At 43.3% G+C, this 18,408-nt stretch overlaps 1 protein-coding gene across 1 annotated transcript; it reads left to right on the forward strand.

Moving 5' to 3' along the window:
* The first annotated feature begins 304 nt into the window (after window positions 1–304).
* Window positions 305–2,247, forward strand: Tigd4 (tigger transposable element derived 4). The gene has a single exon (XM_051198918.1). The coding sequence runs from the start codon at window positions 706–708 to the stop codon at window positions 2,245–2,247; it is 1,542 nt and encodes a 513-aa protein (XP_051054875.1). The 5' UTR covers window positions 305–705.
* Window positions 2,248–18,408: the final 16,161 nt, after the last annotated feature.

The raw sequence follows: 18,408 nt of genomic DNA on the forward strand, positions 1-18,408 counted from the left end.
AGATCTGGAGAGCTTTTAATGGTGAGCCGTTCAAAAGGTAAGCATTTACCTGGAAGCCTTGGTTGCTGCCTTTTCAGAAACTTCTTCCCATTTGTTTCATTGTAGTTCAGGGTGTCAGAGTGTTTTCTTGGTATCCACTTGACATATTGCTAAAATGCTACCCTTTTCCCTGTCATTTCCAAGAAAGAAGTAGAAGGAGTATGCCACTTTGTTTTTCTGTAACTTTGAAGAAACTAGAGCTTAACAGGTGATGTTTAGCACTAACACTTTTGAAAGTTTGTTTCTTCTTATCTCCAAAGCCCTCTGTGGAGAATTAGTAGAAGGTTGAAGTATGCATGGATAAAATGGATCTTCTTAAAAGATTGCTGCTCCAAAAATACATCAGCAGGACTGGGCAGGTTTGGCATAATGAGATTCCTATTTTAGCTTGACTTCTGGGACTCGGAAGAACTATAAATTGAGCCACACATGACCCTAGGAGGGAGGCGCCTCTTTTAGTCGCATATAGAATTTTCTTCAGACTCTGAAAAGATATGTCTAGCTGTCAGTTTCCTAAAGAATTAGACTGTTGATACTTACCAACCAACTTTAATACAGGAAAGGATAGATAGAAAGCCCTGGTCCATATCATACTGAAAACCAAATTTGCTTACAGAAACTTGTACCAGGAGCTCAGAGACAAGGTCTGCACGAGTGGCAGCTGAGATGGCAGAGGCTCCTGTGGATGTCGTAACTCCACCAGTAACAGTAAAGAAAAAGAAGAGTCTGTCCATTGAGGAAAAGATTGACATCATAAACGCAGTAGAAAGTGGCAAGAAAAAGGCAGAGATCGCAGCTGAATACGGAATAAAGAAAAATTCATTGTCTTCCATTATGAAAAACAAAGACAAAGTTCTGGAAGCCTTTGAGTCCTTGAGATTTGACCCAAAGAGAAAAAGACTGAGAACGGCATTTTATACGGATCTGGAAGAGGCGTTGATGAGATGGTATCGGATTGCCCAGTGTCTAAATGTTCCAGTTAATGGTCCAATGTTGCGTCTAAAAGCTAATGATTTTGCCCAGAAGCTGGGACACAATGATTTTAAATGCAGCAATGGTTGGCTGGACCGATTTAAGTCCAGGTACGGCTTAGTGTTCAGAGCTCAACCTGTAGAAGCCACGGGTATAGCTACAGACCCTTCCACTGTCTGGTACCAAAATGTGCTTCCTTATTACTTAAATGATTATCATCCCAAAAACGTTTTCAATGTAAAAGAGACTGGGCTGCTTTATCGCATGTTACCTACAAACACATTTGCATTTAAAGGAGAGACGTGTTCAATTGGAAAGTTGTGCAAAGACAGGATAACACTGGCAGTCGGTACAAATATGGATGGCTCTGAGAAGCTTCCTTTGCTTATTATTGGGAAAAACCAAACTCCACGGTGTTTCAAAGGTGTGAAATCATTGCCTGTGTATTATGAAGCTAACAGAACAGCATGGATGACTGCAGCCATATTCGAGCAGTGGATGCAGAAGCTTGATGAAAAATTTCAAGCCCAGCAACGAAGAGTGGTGATTTTTGTTGATTCTTTTCCAGCACATCCAGAAATGAAAAACCTAAAGTCTATTGAGTTAGCTTTCTTCCCATCCTGCTTGTCTTCTGGGTTTGTAGCTATGGAACAGGGTGTTATTAAAAGCCTTAAAATCAAATATCGGCATTGTCTTATCAAGAAATTTTTAAGTTCTGTTGAAGGCAGCAAAGAATTTACATTTTCGCTACTGGATGCGATTGATACATTGCATCTCTGCTGGAGAGCTGTAACCCCAGAGACCATTGTTAAAAGCTATGAAGATGCGGGGTTCAGGTCTCCAAAAGGGGAAAATGACACATCACATGCGGAGAGTGACTCTGCTTTTGACCTGGCTGCCCATGCTCTGGGGGCAGGAGTCGAGCTTCCGGAAGGCTTGTCCATAGAGGAATACGCTGCCCTGGATGAGGATCTGGAGACCTGCGAAGCTACCCCAAATGATGATGCAGAGTGGACCAAAGAAACTAAACCAGATGAAACTGGTTTCTATGCTTCTGATGAAGAGGAGGAGGACAGTGGAGCTGCAGAGGTGGACCCACCCATACCATCCAAGAATGAAGCAATCGAAGCCATAGGCACGCTTAAAAGGTTTCTTAGAAGTCACGACATGAATGATGAACTTCACAATTCCTTAGCAGACCTTGAAAACTTTATTAACGCTTTACCACCTAAATAGTCATGGCTTGTACATCTGCGGAGCAGGAACTTTTCCCGGTGTATCTTATTACGTACGTAAGAAACATAAAAGGAAAGTATCAAATAAATAAGAAAAGAGAAAACCTAATAATCCTTGACTTAATTGCAACAGCCTTTGATCTGAATGACTAAGTAAAACTGTAAAATTCCGTTTAGCAGGTTTGGGGAGATTAAGACTGTGTTCAGAGACTTTGTGCTTGAAAGTGACACAGGGTGTATGTGAAAGAACTCTTCAGCTGGCTAACTCACATGCATGAAATTGCTGGTTTCCATTTTCTTTGTTTTTAAGTTCAGATCATATTCTAGAATATTTTAGTTTATTTATATAGTCTAAAAACAAATAGCTTATTTATTTTTATAAAATTAGACATACATATACACACATATATGTATGTATCCTAATGAATTCTTTTATTCTCTTTTCTGTTTTGGTTGGTTTTTTAAGACAGAGCCTCACTATGTAGTCAAAGCTGGCCTCAAACTCAAGGCAATGCTCCTGCCTCAGCTTCTCCAATGCTGAGATTGTAGCTATAAGCCAACATGCACAGTTCTAGGTAAGTTTTGAGCATCAAAGTAGTGTGAAACCATGCTACAATTAGTTAATCTTCTTAACTGAAAAATATTCTGAAAGTGCATTCTAAACTGCCTGTGTGCCAAGATGATGCACAGTGTAACTTTTGCTGCTTTCAAGTTACTTGTCACATTAAGTCAAATGAGAACCTGCTGCTCTATAGCGTTTCCTGTCACCTATCACCAGGAGACATGGGTCTTCCTGTTATAAATACATATGAGTGTGCTTGTATAGTGGGAAAACGCTTGAAGGGAATACTTATTAAACTCATATTTATATTTGAATAGGGTTAACTCCTGAGCCAATTGGAGATGCACATAGAGTTACCAAAGAGAAGATTATGGTGCTTGTTTGTTTTTTTCATTACAATAGCTCAGCTTTTAATCTAATTATGTTCTTGGTTTTACTGAACTTTGTTTTCAGCACATTGTGATATTCAGTTATCTTTCTCTGATTTTTCTTCTCTATTTTTATTATTCTCAATTTTTATTAAAATTGTTACAGAAAGTTTTGTTTGTATATTTTATTAAAATACTGTAGGAAATTACTTAATCATCACCTAAAAGTAGTCATTGAGCAAAAATTTAATAAGTTTTAAAAAACTGTTCAGTTTTAAGTAGCATGTTTATTTAACTCATTATACCTAATTCATTTTCTCTTGTAAAGTATCTTATAAAAATACAAAGCATAATGATTTGTTGTGAACTGTTAATCTGCCAAAAGATTATGCACTAAGAAGAAAATGATTTAACAATGCATATTTCCTACTGCTGATTTGCTCTGCTCTGAGGACTTAGTAATAGTTGAGCCTTGAAATGTATTAATATGTTAGAGTTTTCTTTTATTACTAAACATGGACTATTTAAATCAAAAGCGTTTTGTGACTTCACATGTAATTTTAATTTGGCTCAATCGTGGACTGAAAGGAGTTCTCGAGAGCCCATTTGTCTGTCGCTCAAGAGAAAATTACTTGCAGTTAGTCTGGTTTTAAAATAAAATGTTTTCATTTTCATTGTTCTTGCTTTATAAACTCTGTTTCAGCAGTGTTTTTTTACTTCTTATTAACCAAGAACAAATCTTCTGTTGCACTGAGGACATTCTTCACTGCTCATTGCTCCTGAGCTACCTAGTGGAAGGTTTAGTTTGCGTTACAGCAGGAGGGTGTGTAACCAGCGCCTGTGGGTTTTATGTTGCCTGCCTGGCTCCTATGTGGACTGAACCCCTCACTGCAAACCTTCTATTCGCCGTATAGGAGGCAGATTAGCTGGAAGGAGGAAGCAAGGAGAGAAGGGAAATTAAAAGAAGCTTGTCCAGACAAACACTTCCTAGATTAAGAGAATCCCATCTACTGGACCAGTAGGGTCCCAGCTCCCTGACCATAGGCAGAGTTGGGAAGTTGACATCTGCTTTCAGGTTCACAGTGGAGAGCTGGACTCTGAGTCTCTGCTGCACAGAGAGAGGGCTCCCTGAAGTAAACACAGCACAGAGCAAATAAGTCGGCAGGAGGCTATGACCAGTGGCTAAAAGAAGGTCCTGGGACCCTTTCCAAATAAAGCAGGGACTATGGCATGAGCAGGTGAAAACCCTGTTGGAAAATGTACTATAAATGGCACGGTCATCTTCAAGTATTCACCTAATCTAAGTTAAACAGTCATCTCCTTGATTGGACACCTCTTCTGTGATGTATTAGAAAGAAACAAAGGATACACAGGATAAGGTCCATGCTTGCTTTTTAAATTTTTGTTTTGTTTTGTTTTGTTTGTTTTGTTTATTTGAGACAGGGTTTTTCTGTGTAACAGCTCTAGCTGTCCTGGAACTCTCTCTGTAGGCCAGGCTGTCTTTGAACCACATCACAGAGATCCACCTGCCTCTGCCTCCCAAGTGCCGGGATCAACGGTGTGTGCCATCACCACCCAGCAATGCATTTTCTTCTTAGTTGTCAGCTTTCAGCAACTATTTTGTATACTCCTTTGATATTGCCAGGGAACGGTGAGTGCACAGCAGGATCTTGTATCTGTCAGGTGTAAGATCTAAATGAGGAGTTCCAGCTAGTCTTCCTGAACTGAAGGGAGAGGGAGGCCAAGACATCTGTTTTCCCCTCGCTTCCTCTTTGTGAGCCCTGAAACTCTTTGTGAACACACTGTCACTGTGGTAGGCTGCTGACTGGTACCAACCACACCTATGTTCCTCATTGCAAAAGAGATAACTCAGCACCGTGAGAGAACCACTTTCCAACTGCCAAGGAAGCAAATGAGGAGCCCTTCCCCAAAGAGGATCTGAACTCCACCCTCCAGCTTCCACTGTGCTTTATGGGGTGTTGTTTGCCCTACACCATGTATTTACTAGTCTACCATGTTGTTGAGCCCCATCTATTTATACAAATCCTACACCTGCCCCTAGAGGTAATGCTGGGAGCAGTATGAATTCTGAAGTATCTGAATGATTGCCAGGAGAAAGTATGGCTGAACCAAAAGACAATTACATAAGTGGGGAGATTAAACTTGAATTCTACTGATGGTAGACGATGCCTTGTGAGAGCAGGTAAAACTAGTTTTAAAAGCATGCTTCTCCATTCCTGAACTATATGCACATTGTGCAAGTCAGACCTACCACACAAGTGAGTAACCTTTTATGTCTGTTTGAACTTGAGCTGTGCAGTTTCAGCTTTCAATCCTATTGGGTCAGTTTTGTGGTGGTTTTTGTTATGTTTCTATTATTATTATTCCAGATTTGACCACTGTTTTCCAGACCCAATTATTCTGTTAGAGAAATCATATTAACCCTTTAGAAGAGCAGGTTGAGTTCCCCTTATTTCCAGTTGCTGGAATAATTAGTTCAAACGTGGTGACTGAAGATTGATAAAGGGGCAGGGGTGGGATGCCTGACAATTAGAAAGGGCTTATCTTGCTCATGGTGTTAGGCAATGAAAGTTTAATGCCGTGAGCAGAGAAAAGAACACACACGCATACCAAACACGCACGCACGCGCGCGCGCGCACACACACACACACACACACACACACACACAAAAACCAAAATGCCTCCTGGTGGCATTGGTAGGTTAGTAAAGGAAACAGGCAGTATCCAGTGATGACAGGAACACATTGAGCATGGCATCTGTGTCTACAAAATCCATGTAGGATGGTCCTCATTTTAGGGAAGGAATGAGTCAGCAGAGTGTCCAGTTCCAAAACCTCAGATTTGGACTCACAGGATAAACTGGAGTTTACTGGGCAAGCGAGAGGAACAGGAAGAGATCGTGGTGGGCCCGGCTCAGAGGGAGGAAGTCTGCCATCAGCTAAGGAATGGAGGGAGCACACAGAGGCTTGAGGTAGAAGAGGCCTGGCCTTGGAGTGATTCGCTGGGTTACGGGTCAATAAAGAGCCATTTCATATGTGGAGGGGCAGGGAGAAAAGTTTTCCATCTTTGTTTTTGAAAGCTTTGACCATAAGCAGAACCATGGATGAAATGTTAGAGGAAAAGGGGACTCTGGGAAAAGGGCATAGCCTCTAAGACAAGCCACTGTTGCCTGGAGGAGGTCAACAGCACCTGCTTGCAAAAGGATCATCTTAGCTGGGCTTCTTAACCCTTTCCACCCCGCCATGAAGAGGTATGGAGAGTCAAGTTGACCCCCCAGCTGAGTATCCAGCTGCTCCCTACCGAATGAATATTGACTATTGATGAGAAACCGCCTTAACTGCATCTATTAATGAGAAACCGCCTTAACTGCATCTATTAATGAGAAACCGCCTTAACTGCATGTGCGTGGCCTCAGGGAGAGCTAAAGTAAGCACAGATCAGGGAGGACTAGGAGAAGCTCCATCCAGGCAGCCAGGAAGCCATCATCCTTGCTGGGTAAAAACTTTCTGGTTGTGGCTTTTTATTGGGTGGGTGTTGTAATCCTGGCAAACCTGGCCCCGCCTCTCACCCACCTGCAAGTGGCAGGTGTAGATACCCTGGCAAAAGAAAGGCTCCACCCACTCTGTGTCCCTTCATGCCCCCCACAGTGAAGAGGCAGAGAGGACTTCCTATCTCTCCCCCCTCCCCTTCTTTATCTTCTGTCTTCTCCCTGTCTCTTTTCTTCTTTCCTTCTCTTATTTTCTTACCTCCCCCTCAAATAAAACTTTCACTACGAGTCACATCTACAGGTCTCTTTTTCCCAGCCTGTGCAACTTTATTCTTCTTTTTATGATAATATTTTTTTATTTAAATTTGAAACAAGCTTTACATGTCAATCTCAGTTCCCACACCCTCCCGTCCTCCCCTGTTCCCCTCCTAACCCCCACCTCATCCCCTTTCTGCTCCCCAGGGAGGATGAGGCCTTCCATGGGGGATCTTCAAAGTCTGTCATATTATTTGGAGCAGGGCCTAGGCCTTCCCCCGGAACTTTATTCTTAACATTGTGTGTGTGTGTGTGTGTGTGTGTGTGTGTGTGTGTGTGTGTGTGTGTAGGGGTACCCACACTCCTGTACGTAATCCTTTACCTAAGCTTGTAAAGAAGCCCAGTAGATTCATTGGTTCTCTAGAGAGAATTTTCACAGAATCACCTCTTACTTTGTCACTGGGACCTTAGAAAGAGGGGCAGACATTGTTGCTCCCAGGAAATGATTTTTAGCAACACCTCCCAACATACAAAAATATGCCTTCCCTCTATAGGAGGAAATAGCAGGAGATAGGCGCAACAGGTGAGCCAGGCAGGCCTCTCCACACTCTTCAGGAGAGCTGACACATCAGTTCTTGCTATTCTTGCTATATATGTGGGTCTTTAACCCACAAGTAAACATCTGGAAGAGTTTACATAAACATCCCAGACATGACGATTACAGTCAAGGTCACTGCAAGGGATGTTATGTGAAGGCCCAGCCAGGACTTGTGGGGACTGGGTTGGTGCTGCAGTAGCCTAGCACCCTGGGGGTGAGCAGCTAGCAGTGCCTGCTCTTGGGCTCTGATTAATGCTGGTCTATCACAGCATCCCCAAGAAGACTCCCTTGACTGACAATGATAAATGAATAAATACATAAATGTTTTAATAATAGTCATTATTTACTGATCATGGCTCAGTGTCATTTTGATGGCTTTCGATGACACAGTAAACAAGCTTTTGAAAAATGACTTATTGGTGGCCTATCATGTTGTCCCGCTCCCCCCCTTAATCCCATTTAACTAACAAGATGCCTAACTTCTTAAACGACATTATCCCACATATGGTCCCTAGTTATCAGATCCTTCTTTTCATTTTTATTTTCTGTGGGAACCTTCAGAAGCTTAGGCAGTCTTTAATCATTCTACAAGTGTGTAGCAGACATTCTGCCCGGCAGTTTGCAAACCTCTCTGAACCTGGAAAAGGTGCAGTTCCTCCTTACATGCCCAGAGATCTGTCTCTCGGAGCAAGAACCAATTAAAGGATCTAGTGGGTTTTGTAGGACCTGAGGGAGGTGGCGCATCCCTAATGAGGAGAACTGAAAGGCTACCACTTTCCCATGATTTGTCAGCCCCTCTCCTGTGAGGGCTGAAGATGTCTCAAGCTCTCAAGAGCAATTCTGGAAACCTTGTCAAGTTCCACAGGCCCTTGAGTCATTAGATAAGGCTAGCTTTTAGACATGCCTGTGTTTATTTTGGGGATGCCTTTATTTTTTTGAAGGGGTTAACTTTGAGACCACCTAAAGGCAGAGGGGTTTTTGCTTTGTTCTGCTTGGAAATAAATAAATAAAAATGCTTTGAAATTTAAGACACACTTGGAATAGGAGTGTACTCATCTCACTTGTTAAACTCAAGACCAGCAGGCAGGAAGTCCTCTCTTATACTATGGAGAATACAGGGAAAACTTTAGGATTCCCCCAAAAGAAACATTTACAGAAAGTTAAAATTAGAGGACACTCGATTATTTTTTTTTTCCTCTCAGTGCTGGCGATTGAATACAGACCCCACACATGTTAGCCAAGCACTTTACAACAGAGCTACACCTGTCGCTATCAAAGGCTAACAGACACCTGAGATCAAGGGCCTTGTTGGTGTCTCAGGGGCAGTGGTGACATCCAGACCCAGTTGCTGCCAAGGAACATGTTGGGGTCCATGGTCCTAGCACAGCTGTGGTCTGTGCTGAAGTCTTGGTCCTGCATTGCCACCAAAGGTCATATAGAGGCCCAAGGTTAGGGCCTCAACCTGAGGCCTTGGTGGTGTTTGGCAGCCACACAGCTGCCAGAACCATTCCCACCCAAGTGGCCATTCCTTTTATCTACAGCCAGGATGTTATCCAGGCATAAGCTGCTGCCCAGGGCCATGTCATGGTCCATGGTCCAGCTACAGCTGGTGTCTGTGTGGATGTCTGCGGCCTGTGTCGCCTCAGAAGGCCTTAAGAACCATGTGAGATGAAATCAGAGGGCCATGCTGAGCTGGCTTTGGCCCTGCCCTTCAATGGCTCTGGGAAAGCTGCTCTTGCCTCTTGCTGGACACTACAATGAGAGAGCTGGCCCTTGCACATTGGAGAGATGGCCCCCATCTCTCACCACAGGCCAGGATGAACCAACTCTGAGGGCACACACATAGGGGAGTAGACTCCACCCTCTAGCCAAAGGTGAGTGGTCCCAGGGGCCTAGACTAACCAGCTTGGCTACCACCCAGGCCCATATCCAGGCCTTGGGTTTGCCCACCCTATCACCTACCCCATCTAGGACCTGCTGGAGCCAGTGAAGGGACTGGTCCTGTGAAACAATCTCCAAGACTTGTGGCAGCCACTGGATATCCTAGAGGGGAGTTCCGGTAAGAATTCAGTGATGGTGGTATACCAGAATCCAGAGGCCTTGAACCAGACCAGTAACTCAATGCAGTGGGCATTTGCCAGTAAAACTGGTGGACAAAGAGGTGTACTTTATAGCACACTGAATCCTCCCATGCTGCTGGGATGAATGAGGAGGAGTTGGAGAGGCAGGAAAGGAGAAGCAAAGAGATTTTTTTCTGTTGTTGTGATTTTTGGTTTGGTTTTGGTTTTTTGTCGTTGGTTTTGCTTTTGTTTGTTTGCTTGCTTATTCTGATTTGTTTCCTTCTGTGGGGTGCATCAGGGTTGAGGGGAGGATATGGGGGAACCGGGAGGTGAACAGAATTGGGTGCATGATGTGAAACTCCCACAGATTCAATAAAGAAGTTAAATAAATAAAAAAAAACCTCATTTGCATAGGGGTAAAAATACTTGCCTAGTATCCACAGAGCACTGATTTCCATTCCTGACACAATAAATAAATACATAAGTAGAAAGAAAATAAGGGGAAGAGAAGAAATATTCATCTTCCTGCCATTCACAAACTCTTTGCTTATAAAAGTTACATAGAACATTCAAACAGGTTAAAAACATAAATGTGGTTGCTGAGCCTGAGCAGCCATTCTGCCTCCCATCTCTCTAGTTTTCAATGCCCCAGCATTACTAACAGAAGCTTGGCAAAAAACCGAATAGACTTCCTTTTCTACACTAGTGTTTTAGCTAAGCTTTCTTTGCATTCCTTTTTCCTTTCTCCTTTGCCTACTATTTTTGATAATGTTATTTTTAATAGCTTGCTAATATATTTTTATGAGGAGTCCTCTTGCCAGATCCAATTAAAAGAACTGCCTGAGGCCTTGTGCTCCCTGGAAGCTGAACAGAGAGTCTGGGATTTAGCACCAGGCTGGATCTCCATAATAAGGACTTGCTCATGTGACACTCCCTGATAACGTCATTTAGAGAAGCATCAGAAATAAAGCATTAAAACTGACAGGTCACAGGTACAGGGCCATGTCCCTCTGAGGAATAGCATGCCTTCTGTATTCAGAGAAAGAACACAATTCAACCAAAGCATCAGGATTAGTAGCTATCCTAGGATAGAGATGACTGCCACCAACACACACACCTTGTTGGTGGCCTTTGCTGTTGGTGTGACACATGGAGAATCACAAAGCTTACAGAGGAGCCAGACTTGTATCTGTCTTGGTTTTACCATCTAAAGGAAGGCAGAGTAAATACTCCATTGTGTAAGCGGTTTCCAGCCAATGTGGCAGATGGAGTCTAGGAGCATAGAGCTTTCCACTGGGAAAGCTTCCTAAAAAGCATCAGACCAGGCCAAGTGGGGTGCAGGGTACTAACATCAGGCAAAGGCCCCATACGGGCAGGATGGTCAAGGCACTTCAGGGGGATTTCTACTGGGTTTTGTTTCATATTTCCTGTGACATACAGAACAAGCAAAGCATATGTTCTCTTTAAGATGTCCAAGTATAGGTCATAGGAGGGAAGTTCATGGCTTCATCTTGGGCCATCTATGTGGTCGGTAAATCACTTAAGCTCCACCCTTGATTTCATGAATATCCCTTCCAAGTGAGCATGTGACCTTTGCAAAGCTACACAGACAAGAAAGGAAAGTCAGGCCTGAGGTCAGATCTTTTAAATATATCTAGGGTGGGGTGGAATGAAAGGATTAAGTTGGAAATAACAGAGTCCAAAAGAGCACTGAGGTCGAGAGAATTATTTTGGGGAGCTGAACATTTATATTAAGCATTTTAAGGAGTAGCTGAAAGGCAAGATGGCTCATGCTATTTCTTGCACTGTCTGAGCAGCAGCGAGCTTCCTTAGATGCAACAACAACCTCCGCAGGGAAGAGCTTAAGGAAGGCAGATCCCCTCACTCAACTTTACTTTCCAGTAATTCAGTTTCACCATGATTCTAGAAATAATGATCTTAACTATAAACATAAAAGTGATCCTAGGCGTGTCAGGCAGGCTTCTCCAGAGGAGCAGAGCCAATGGCATGGTGTGAGTTAGTGATACAGCAGTACTTGCGTTGGTACTTGCAGGGTACCTGGCATTGAACTTAACATTTCATGTAAATTAAGGCATGTAACATCCTAATAGTAATACTGTCTTTTTACAAGGTGTGTATGGTGCTTCTTGAATTTATAATTAAGACACACAGTTGTATGTGTTTATCTTGATGACTTGTGACTAAATAAATTACATAACAATTAAGACAAGTACATTCTTGATTTTGCAGGCAGAAAGACTAGTACTTGTTCAAGCCAGGATGCAAGCTTTTTACAGAGTCAGATAGTCCCACTCTTCTCTGTCCTCTCCTCTCGTCTCATCTTCTCTCCTCTCTTTCTTTTCTCCTTTCTCCTCTCCTTTCCCACTATGGAATCTCACTAGGTAGTCCATTTTGGTCTTGAACTTATTATATAGCCCAGGATACCTTTGAACAAGAAGTGATCCCCCTGCCTCAGCCTCCCATATGTATCACCAAGCCCAGCTTTAGAGATGTACTCAAGGTCATCCTCTGCTTTCCCTCCTCCTGGGTGAATGCCTTTCCTTTTATTCTCTGCTCATGCAAAATGAATGAAGGCGGTTCGTCCTAAACTCAGATTATATAGAAGGTGATCCTCCTGACTGAACTGATCTGAGGTCATCCACTCACAGAACTCAGAAGAATTAGTGAGGTGTGGGTTGGTGGGGATTTGACAACGTGAGTACTTCTGTACAAGATCTCTTTCTAAGACTGATATCTACACTAACCACTTTCCTTCCCATAAGGCACTAAGGTCAGCACTATGATTTCTATTGTACAAATGAACAAAGGGAGACCAAAACAGATTAAATAACTTCCCTAGGGAAAAGGCTAAAACCTTGCTCAGGTTGGTGAAAACATTGATCTGAGGATTAAGTAAGGAGTTAATGCAGATCCCTTCTGCAAAAACATTTTATAATCCATCTAGCTGACTTTTCACCCCAGGAAGCAAATGGAGCACCATCATGAGCAGAAGACGGCTGTGACTGTGCTCTAGTTTAATTTTTATTGCTGTAAAAAAAAAAAAAAATCTGGATAAAAAGCAGCCAAGGAAAGGTGATTTGACTTAACAATTCCAGGCCCATCATGAGGGGAAGTCAAGGCTAGTCACAGCGCCTCCACAGTCAGGAGCAGAGAACATAAATGTACCCTTGCTTGTTACTGCATATGCTCAGCTAATTTCCACTGCTACACACTTCTGGGGGCCAGCCCAGGAAAGGATGTTGGGTCTTTGAACCTGGGTTACAGTCAAGACAGCCTCCAACAGACATGCCCACAGGCCAACCTGGTCTAGATAATTTCTCACTGAGACTTCCCAGGTGATTCCAGGTTGTAAGTTGACATGTATCTAAGCACCACAGACAGTCCCATAGTTGTATTCCATTCATACCTTTCACAAATGGTTACAAAGCGCTAGAAGCTGATCTAGGCATTGAGAATGCTGCAGTACACAAAATAGGGCTTCTTCCCAATAATCCAGGAAAGGGGCATCATTGGCTCTCTTATTGCAAATGAAAAGAGGTTCAATGCTGGGGAGCTAGCTCAGCAGGGAAGTGCTTTCCAGGTAGGCTCAAGGACCTACATTCTGCCTCTAGCACTCACTTGAAAAGTGGGGCACAGTGCCAACCCACGGAGGAGGCAGAGAAAGGCAGATCCTAGAGTTTGTGGGCCAGCCAGGCTAGCTTAATCAGACAGCCATAGGTTCCAGAGAGACACACTGTCTCAAAATGTACAAGGTAGACAGTTTCTGCATATGTCCCCCCAATACCTCTGAGGTTCACACAGATCACCAGCTAAAGATTAGGGTTTAGATATTAATCTCATGAAGTTAAGATTTTACAACTTCACCCTCAGAGAATATAATGCTATTTCTGCTTGGAGTACACTTAATATAACCATTGAGTACATTTGGAAATTAGGAAGCTGCTATAACTTCTTTTTTAAAATGTATGATGTATGTATGCACACATGCATGTATGGAGGACACTGTGATGGCTATTCTTGGTTTTCAACTGACTACATCTAGAATGAAGTATAATCCAGAAATGGAGGACACACCAGTGAGAGATTTTCTTTTTTTGGCAGGGGTAGGGGTGGAGGTGGGGGGTGGGAGGGGATGACTTGGTATGAAGTAGATTAATCCACTTCTATTTCAGACCTTTTAATCTGGGACACACTTCTTCTGGAAGTCTATATAAGGATATAGAAAAAGGAAGCTTTTGCTCTTTGCCTGTTTACTCTGGCCTTACTAGTACATTCATTCTTTCAATGGCATTAGAGCCTACTTCTTCAGGGCTCCAGCATATATTGAAGACCAGCTGAGACATTCAGCCTTGTGGACTGAACAACTATTGGATTCTTGGACTTTCTGTTCATAACCAGATTAGCTGGTTGTTGGATTAGCTGGACTATAGCCTGTAAGTCATTCCAATAATGATAGAGATTCATTCTATAAATTCTGTTACTCTAGAGAGCACTGACTAATACAGACTTTGGTACCAGGAGTGGGGTATCGATGTGATAAGCCTGATTGTGCTTTTGTTTGGAAGAATGTAGACTTTGAGACTATGGTTTAGGAAAGCAGTTGAAAGAGCCTACGTAAAGCTTAATGGGCAATACTCATAGGAACATGGAAGACAGTGGTGCTGAGGGTAATTTGAATTTTTGGTGCCCAGCTCAAGAAGTTTCCAGAAAGAATATTAGTATGTGGCCCAGAAAACATTCTTGTGATATTTTGGTGAAAAATGTGGCTGCTTTCTGCTCTTGTCCAAAAAAAAAAAAGGCAAAAATAGAAGAGTTGTGGATTAACAGAGGAGATTTCCAGATAGCCTAGTATTGACTGTATTACTTGGTTATTAGTGTCCACACTTATACAGATCTATAATGAAATGGAGCAAGCTGATCAAGGGAAAACACAAAATGTACAGTTTGAGGAGAAAAGAAGCATCAGGAATTGAAATGAAGTCAAGTCCAGTGCCCAAGGAGATAAAAAGCTTAAAGGAAAACTTGGTGCTAAATGGAATAAAGAGAGTGGTGACCTCAGGGCAAGATCCCACCCAGCTAAACTTCCAACTTGTGAAAAGGAATTAAAGGAATGTATAGGGTTGGGTGCAGTGGCACACACTTTTAATCCCAGCACTCAGGATACAGAAGCATGTGGATCTCTGAGTTCAAGGTCAGCCTGGTCTACAGAGCACATTCAAGGATAGCCAAGTTTAGGCAGTAAATGAATCCATGGAAAACAGAAAGCTTATGAAAGCAAGTACCAGAATTTGGCAGCTTTGGCCATGTGGTTCTGGCTTTAGAGTCAACAACAGAAGAGGGTGTTATGGAACCTTCCTCTATGACTAGGGAAAACCACTGAATCCAGGCGTGACATGGAGGTCCAGAGAGGATACTGCATGAAGCTGTGAAAGTGAAACCCAGATTGCCTTGGAGACCCCAAGATGTTGGAGATGCCAGAGTCATGGGATATCTGCTTAGGAAAGCTGCTAACAGGGAGTGGAGCCAGCCCAAGAGAAAGATGTGTGTTTCAGCAAAGCTTAAAGGAGTTGGAGAACTAAAGAGCGCTTTGACATCAGACATGGAAATGTAGAGTTTGGAATTTGCCCTGCTGGTTTTCAGTCCAGTGTTTCCCCACTATGCTCCTTTTCCTCCCTTTTGGAATGGTAATGTATATCATGTGCCATTGTATGTTGGCAGTATATGATGATCTGCTTTTTGATTTTGATTTTACAGGAAATTACAGTTAAGGGATTGCTATGAGTCTCAGAAGAGACTTAGAACTTTGGACTTTCTAAATAAGTTTGAAACTTTTATAGACTATAGAAACGTTTAAGGTTGCTGCAAGTCCATGGGGACCAAGGAGTGGAATGTGGCAGTTTGAATGAAAATGTCCCCCACAAGCTCATAGGAGCAGCATTATGAGGAGGTGTGGCTTTGCTGGAGTAGATGTTGGAAGAAGTATGTCAACGGGGTGGGATTCAAGGTTTCAGAAGCTCAAGCCAGGCCCAGTGGCTTACTGGCCTTTCCTGCTACCTGCCAACTCTGATTTAGAACTCTCAGCTACCTCTCCAGTACCATGTCTGCCTGCATGCCACCATGCTTCCCTCCATGATGACAATGGACTAACCTGTGGCCTGTAAGCTAGCCCCAATTAAATGTTGTCCTCTTAAGAGTTCCTATAGTCATTGTGTCTCTTCATGGCAATAGACATGCCCCTCCCCTCTCCCCCAGTCAGATGGGTCCCAAGGACCAAACTCAAGTATGCTGGTTGTTTGCTTGTTTTTGTCATCTTGACACAAACCTAGACATAGCTTCGAAGAGGGAACCTCAATTGAGAAAACACCTCCATCTGATTGCCTTTAGACAAATCTGATTGACATTTTCTTAATGATTGGTGTATCAGGGCCCCGCTCAGTGTGAGTAATGCCAACCTTGGACAGAGGGTCCTGGGTTGTAGAAGGTTGAGCGAGCCTCAGAGAGCAAACCAGTAAGCAGTACTCTCTTCCATGGTCTCTGCTTCAGTTCCTGCCTCCAGATTCCGGCTTGAGCTCCTGCCCTGGCTTCCTTCAATATAGGTCCTTTCCTCCCCAAGATCCTTTTGATCATGGTGTGTGTTGCAGCCATAGGAATCTAAGACATGGTCATCGGGCCGTGTGGAAAGCACCTTTTCCGCTGATCTACCTCACCTGCCCTGCTGTCAGCTTTCCCCACAGCAGCGCCCTCATCCCTTCATAGTATGAGTGGAATGTAAGTGCACTGTGTCACTGGAGAGGATACTGCCCCACCCCAACTCTTCTGGCTAGAGAGCTACTGGGAGCAAAGCAGAGCTGCTCTGGATGGATAGGAGGCGGGAAGCCGATGAGCCGCTGTGAGCTCTGCTTTCTCTGAGATGAGCATCACTGAACACAAAGATCTCTGCTGCTTCATGGAACACAAGTGAGGCTGTTCTCCTTTTCAGGATTGCTGATGTGTGCTGGCTGGAGGTGACACACACAAGCCTGAGCTGTAGGAATGAAGACAGAGAGCTAGAAATTGTATCTCAGGTTTGGAAGAGTGTGAAATATGAACAAATCACTACAATAAGTTTAATGGGGTAGGGGTTGATACTGTAACCTGGCAAAGGTTTAGCCCACAAGTGAGTCTGGATCCTCCTCCCTTACTAAACCTTACTCACCCTTCTGGTCTCAGTTTGGTGACTGCTTCTTTGGTGACCTGAAGCCTAATATTGTGTGCAGGGTCCCTCTGTGTGGCTGCACAATACTCTTATCCTCCTATCTCCCACTTTTCATTTGGAGTGCTGGGAATCGAACCCACAGCCCCACACATACTAGGCAAGAGCTCTACCACTGAGCTATATCCACAACCCTTTGGATCCATTTTGAATGATTGCTCTTTTCTAGATCTCCAACCAGCCCATCAGCAGGAAGAAACAAGGCCACACCTGACTTCTTCAGCCTTACTTCTTCTGCAGTTAACATACAGGCTCCTAGTCAGACTTCCATTGATAGCTGTTGGGTAAAATTGATTTTGCATCTGAACTAAGGAGGTGGGGAGAAGGTGCAAGTCTAGTACATGTGTAGAGGGCTTCAGAACTTACTAAGCTAAGATTATGTGTTGTTAGTAGAAAACTCCACTCTGGTATTCTGAACATGCATTCCTGAGCTGACCTTGGGAGCAGCCAAGCAGCCAAAGTCACAGACGAATGTTCAGAAAATTGTCTGTCAATGCCTGAGTCCTAGCTGACTGTGCCCACATCCCTCAAGGGCCTTCATGTATCCGACTGTCCTTGACCATGTGTGTCTGTAATAAGCTGGAATTCAGTTTGGGGATTTGAGTGTTGGTGTGACAGATTGATGGTCTCTTTTAATAATTCAGCCTCTGAAGTATAGACTAGCTTGGAAGAGTCTGGAAGGGGAACCCAGCTGGGTGGTATTATTGAACTTGCTCGGGGCACACAAATATCCTTGTCAGTCTCAGAAGGGCCAGGGAGCATCCTGTTCACTGAAAATTTTCAGACATTGGAAGGAGACAAAATGGCATTGAGAATGAAATGAACTGTCACCTGCAATGAAATGGGACGTCTGGAAAAGGAAGGAACACACAGACAAGGATGACAGAAATGACTGTCATGGGCAGACAGCCACTTAGCATAAGTTAATTTAGCAGCCAGCCCAGCCCAGAAGGATTTATATATCTGGCTTACACAACAGACTCTGACAAGATGGTGGAGGGCAGAGGGTACAAAGGGTACAAAGGCCATTTCTGTATGAGTTTCAGAAGTGTAAGAAAGACCAGGAAGAAACAGTATTTCCTTCATCTTTTCCAGATTCTTGTCACCTTTGTGCACAGCAGCTCATTCCCTGGGAGAAGAGCCAATGCAGTTGGGCTAGGTGTCTTGCACATCGTGGACAGAGGTTTTCCTTTGGAGTCAGCTAGATTTGCACATTCCTGGACGCACACACACAAAGCATACGGCTAGGTTTCTTCTGCAAGTTGAGTAGAGATTAAGTCAGTCATGACATACATCTCTGAGAAAAGATTCTGCATTGGATGGTAGTAAATAAGGCTTCTGGTTGTAACTTAAACATTTGAAATGCAAAGGCAAAAACCAAAAGATGTTGGTATCTAAAATCTTGAAAACTGCAGGAAGTCTAACAGGCTTAAGTACTTTTCTAGTTACAAGCAGTTGACAAGATAATTTCTATTAAGGTGCCTGAAACCTTTGTCTTTCCCCCTAAGCATACAGGGAGTAAAACACAGAAGCAATTG

The sequence above is a fragment of the Phodopus roborovskii genome, unplaced genomic scaffold (genome assembly GCF_943737965.1).
Source record: "Phodopus roborovskii unplaced genomic scaffold, PHOROB, whole genome shotgun sequence".
Classification (NCBI taxonomy): Eukaryota; Metazoa; Chordata; class Mammalia; order Rodentia; family Cricetidae; genus Phodopus; species Phodopus roborovskii.

Coding starts and splice junctions, on each gene's coding strand:
- Tigd4 (XM_051198918.1), top strand. CDS start 706: ATGGCAGAGGCTCCTGTGGATGTCGTAACTCCACCAGTAACAGTAAAG.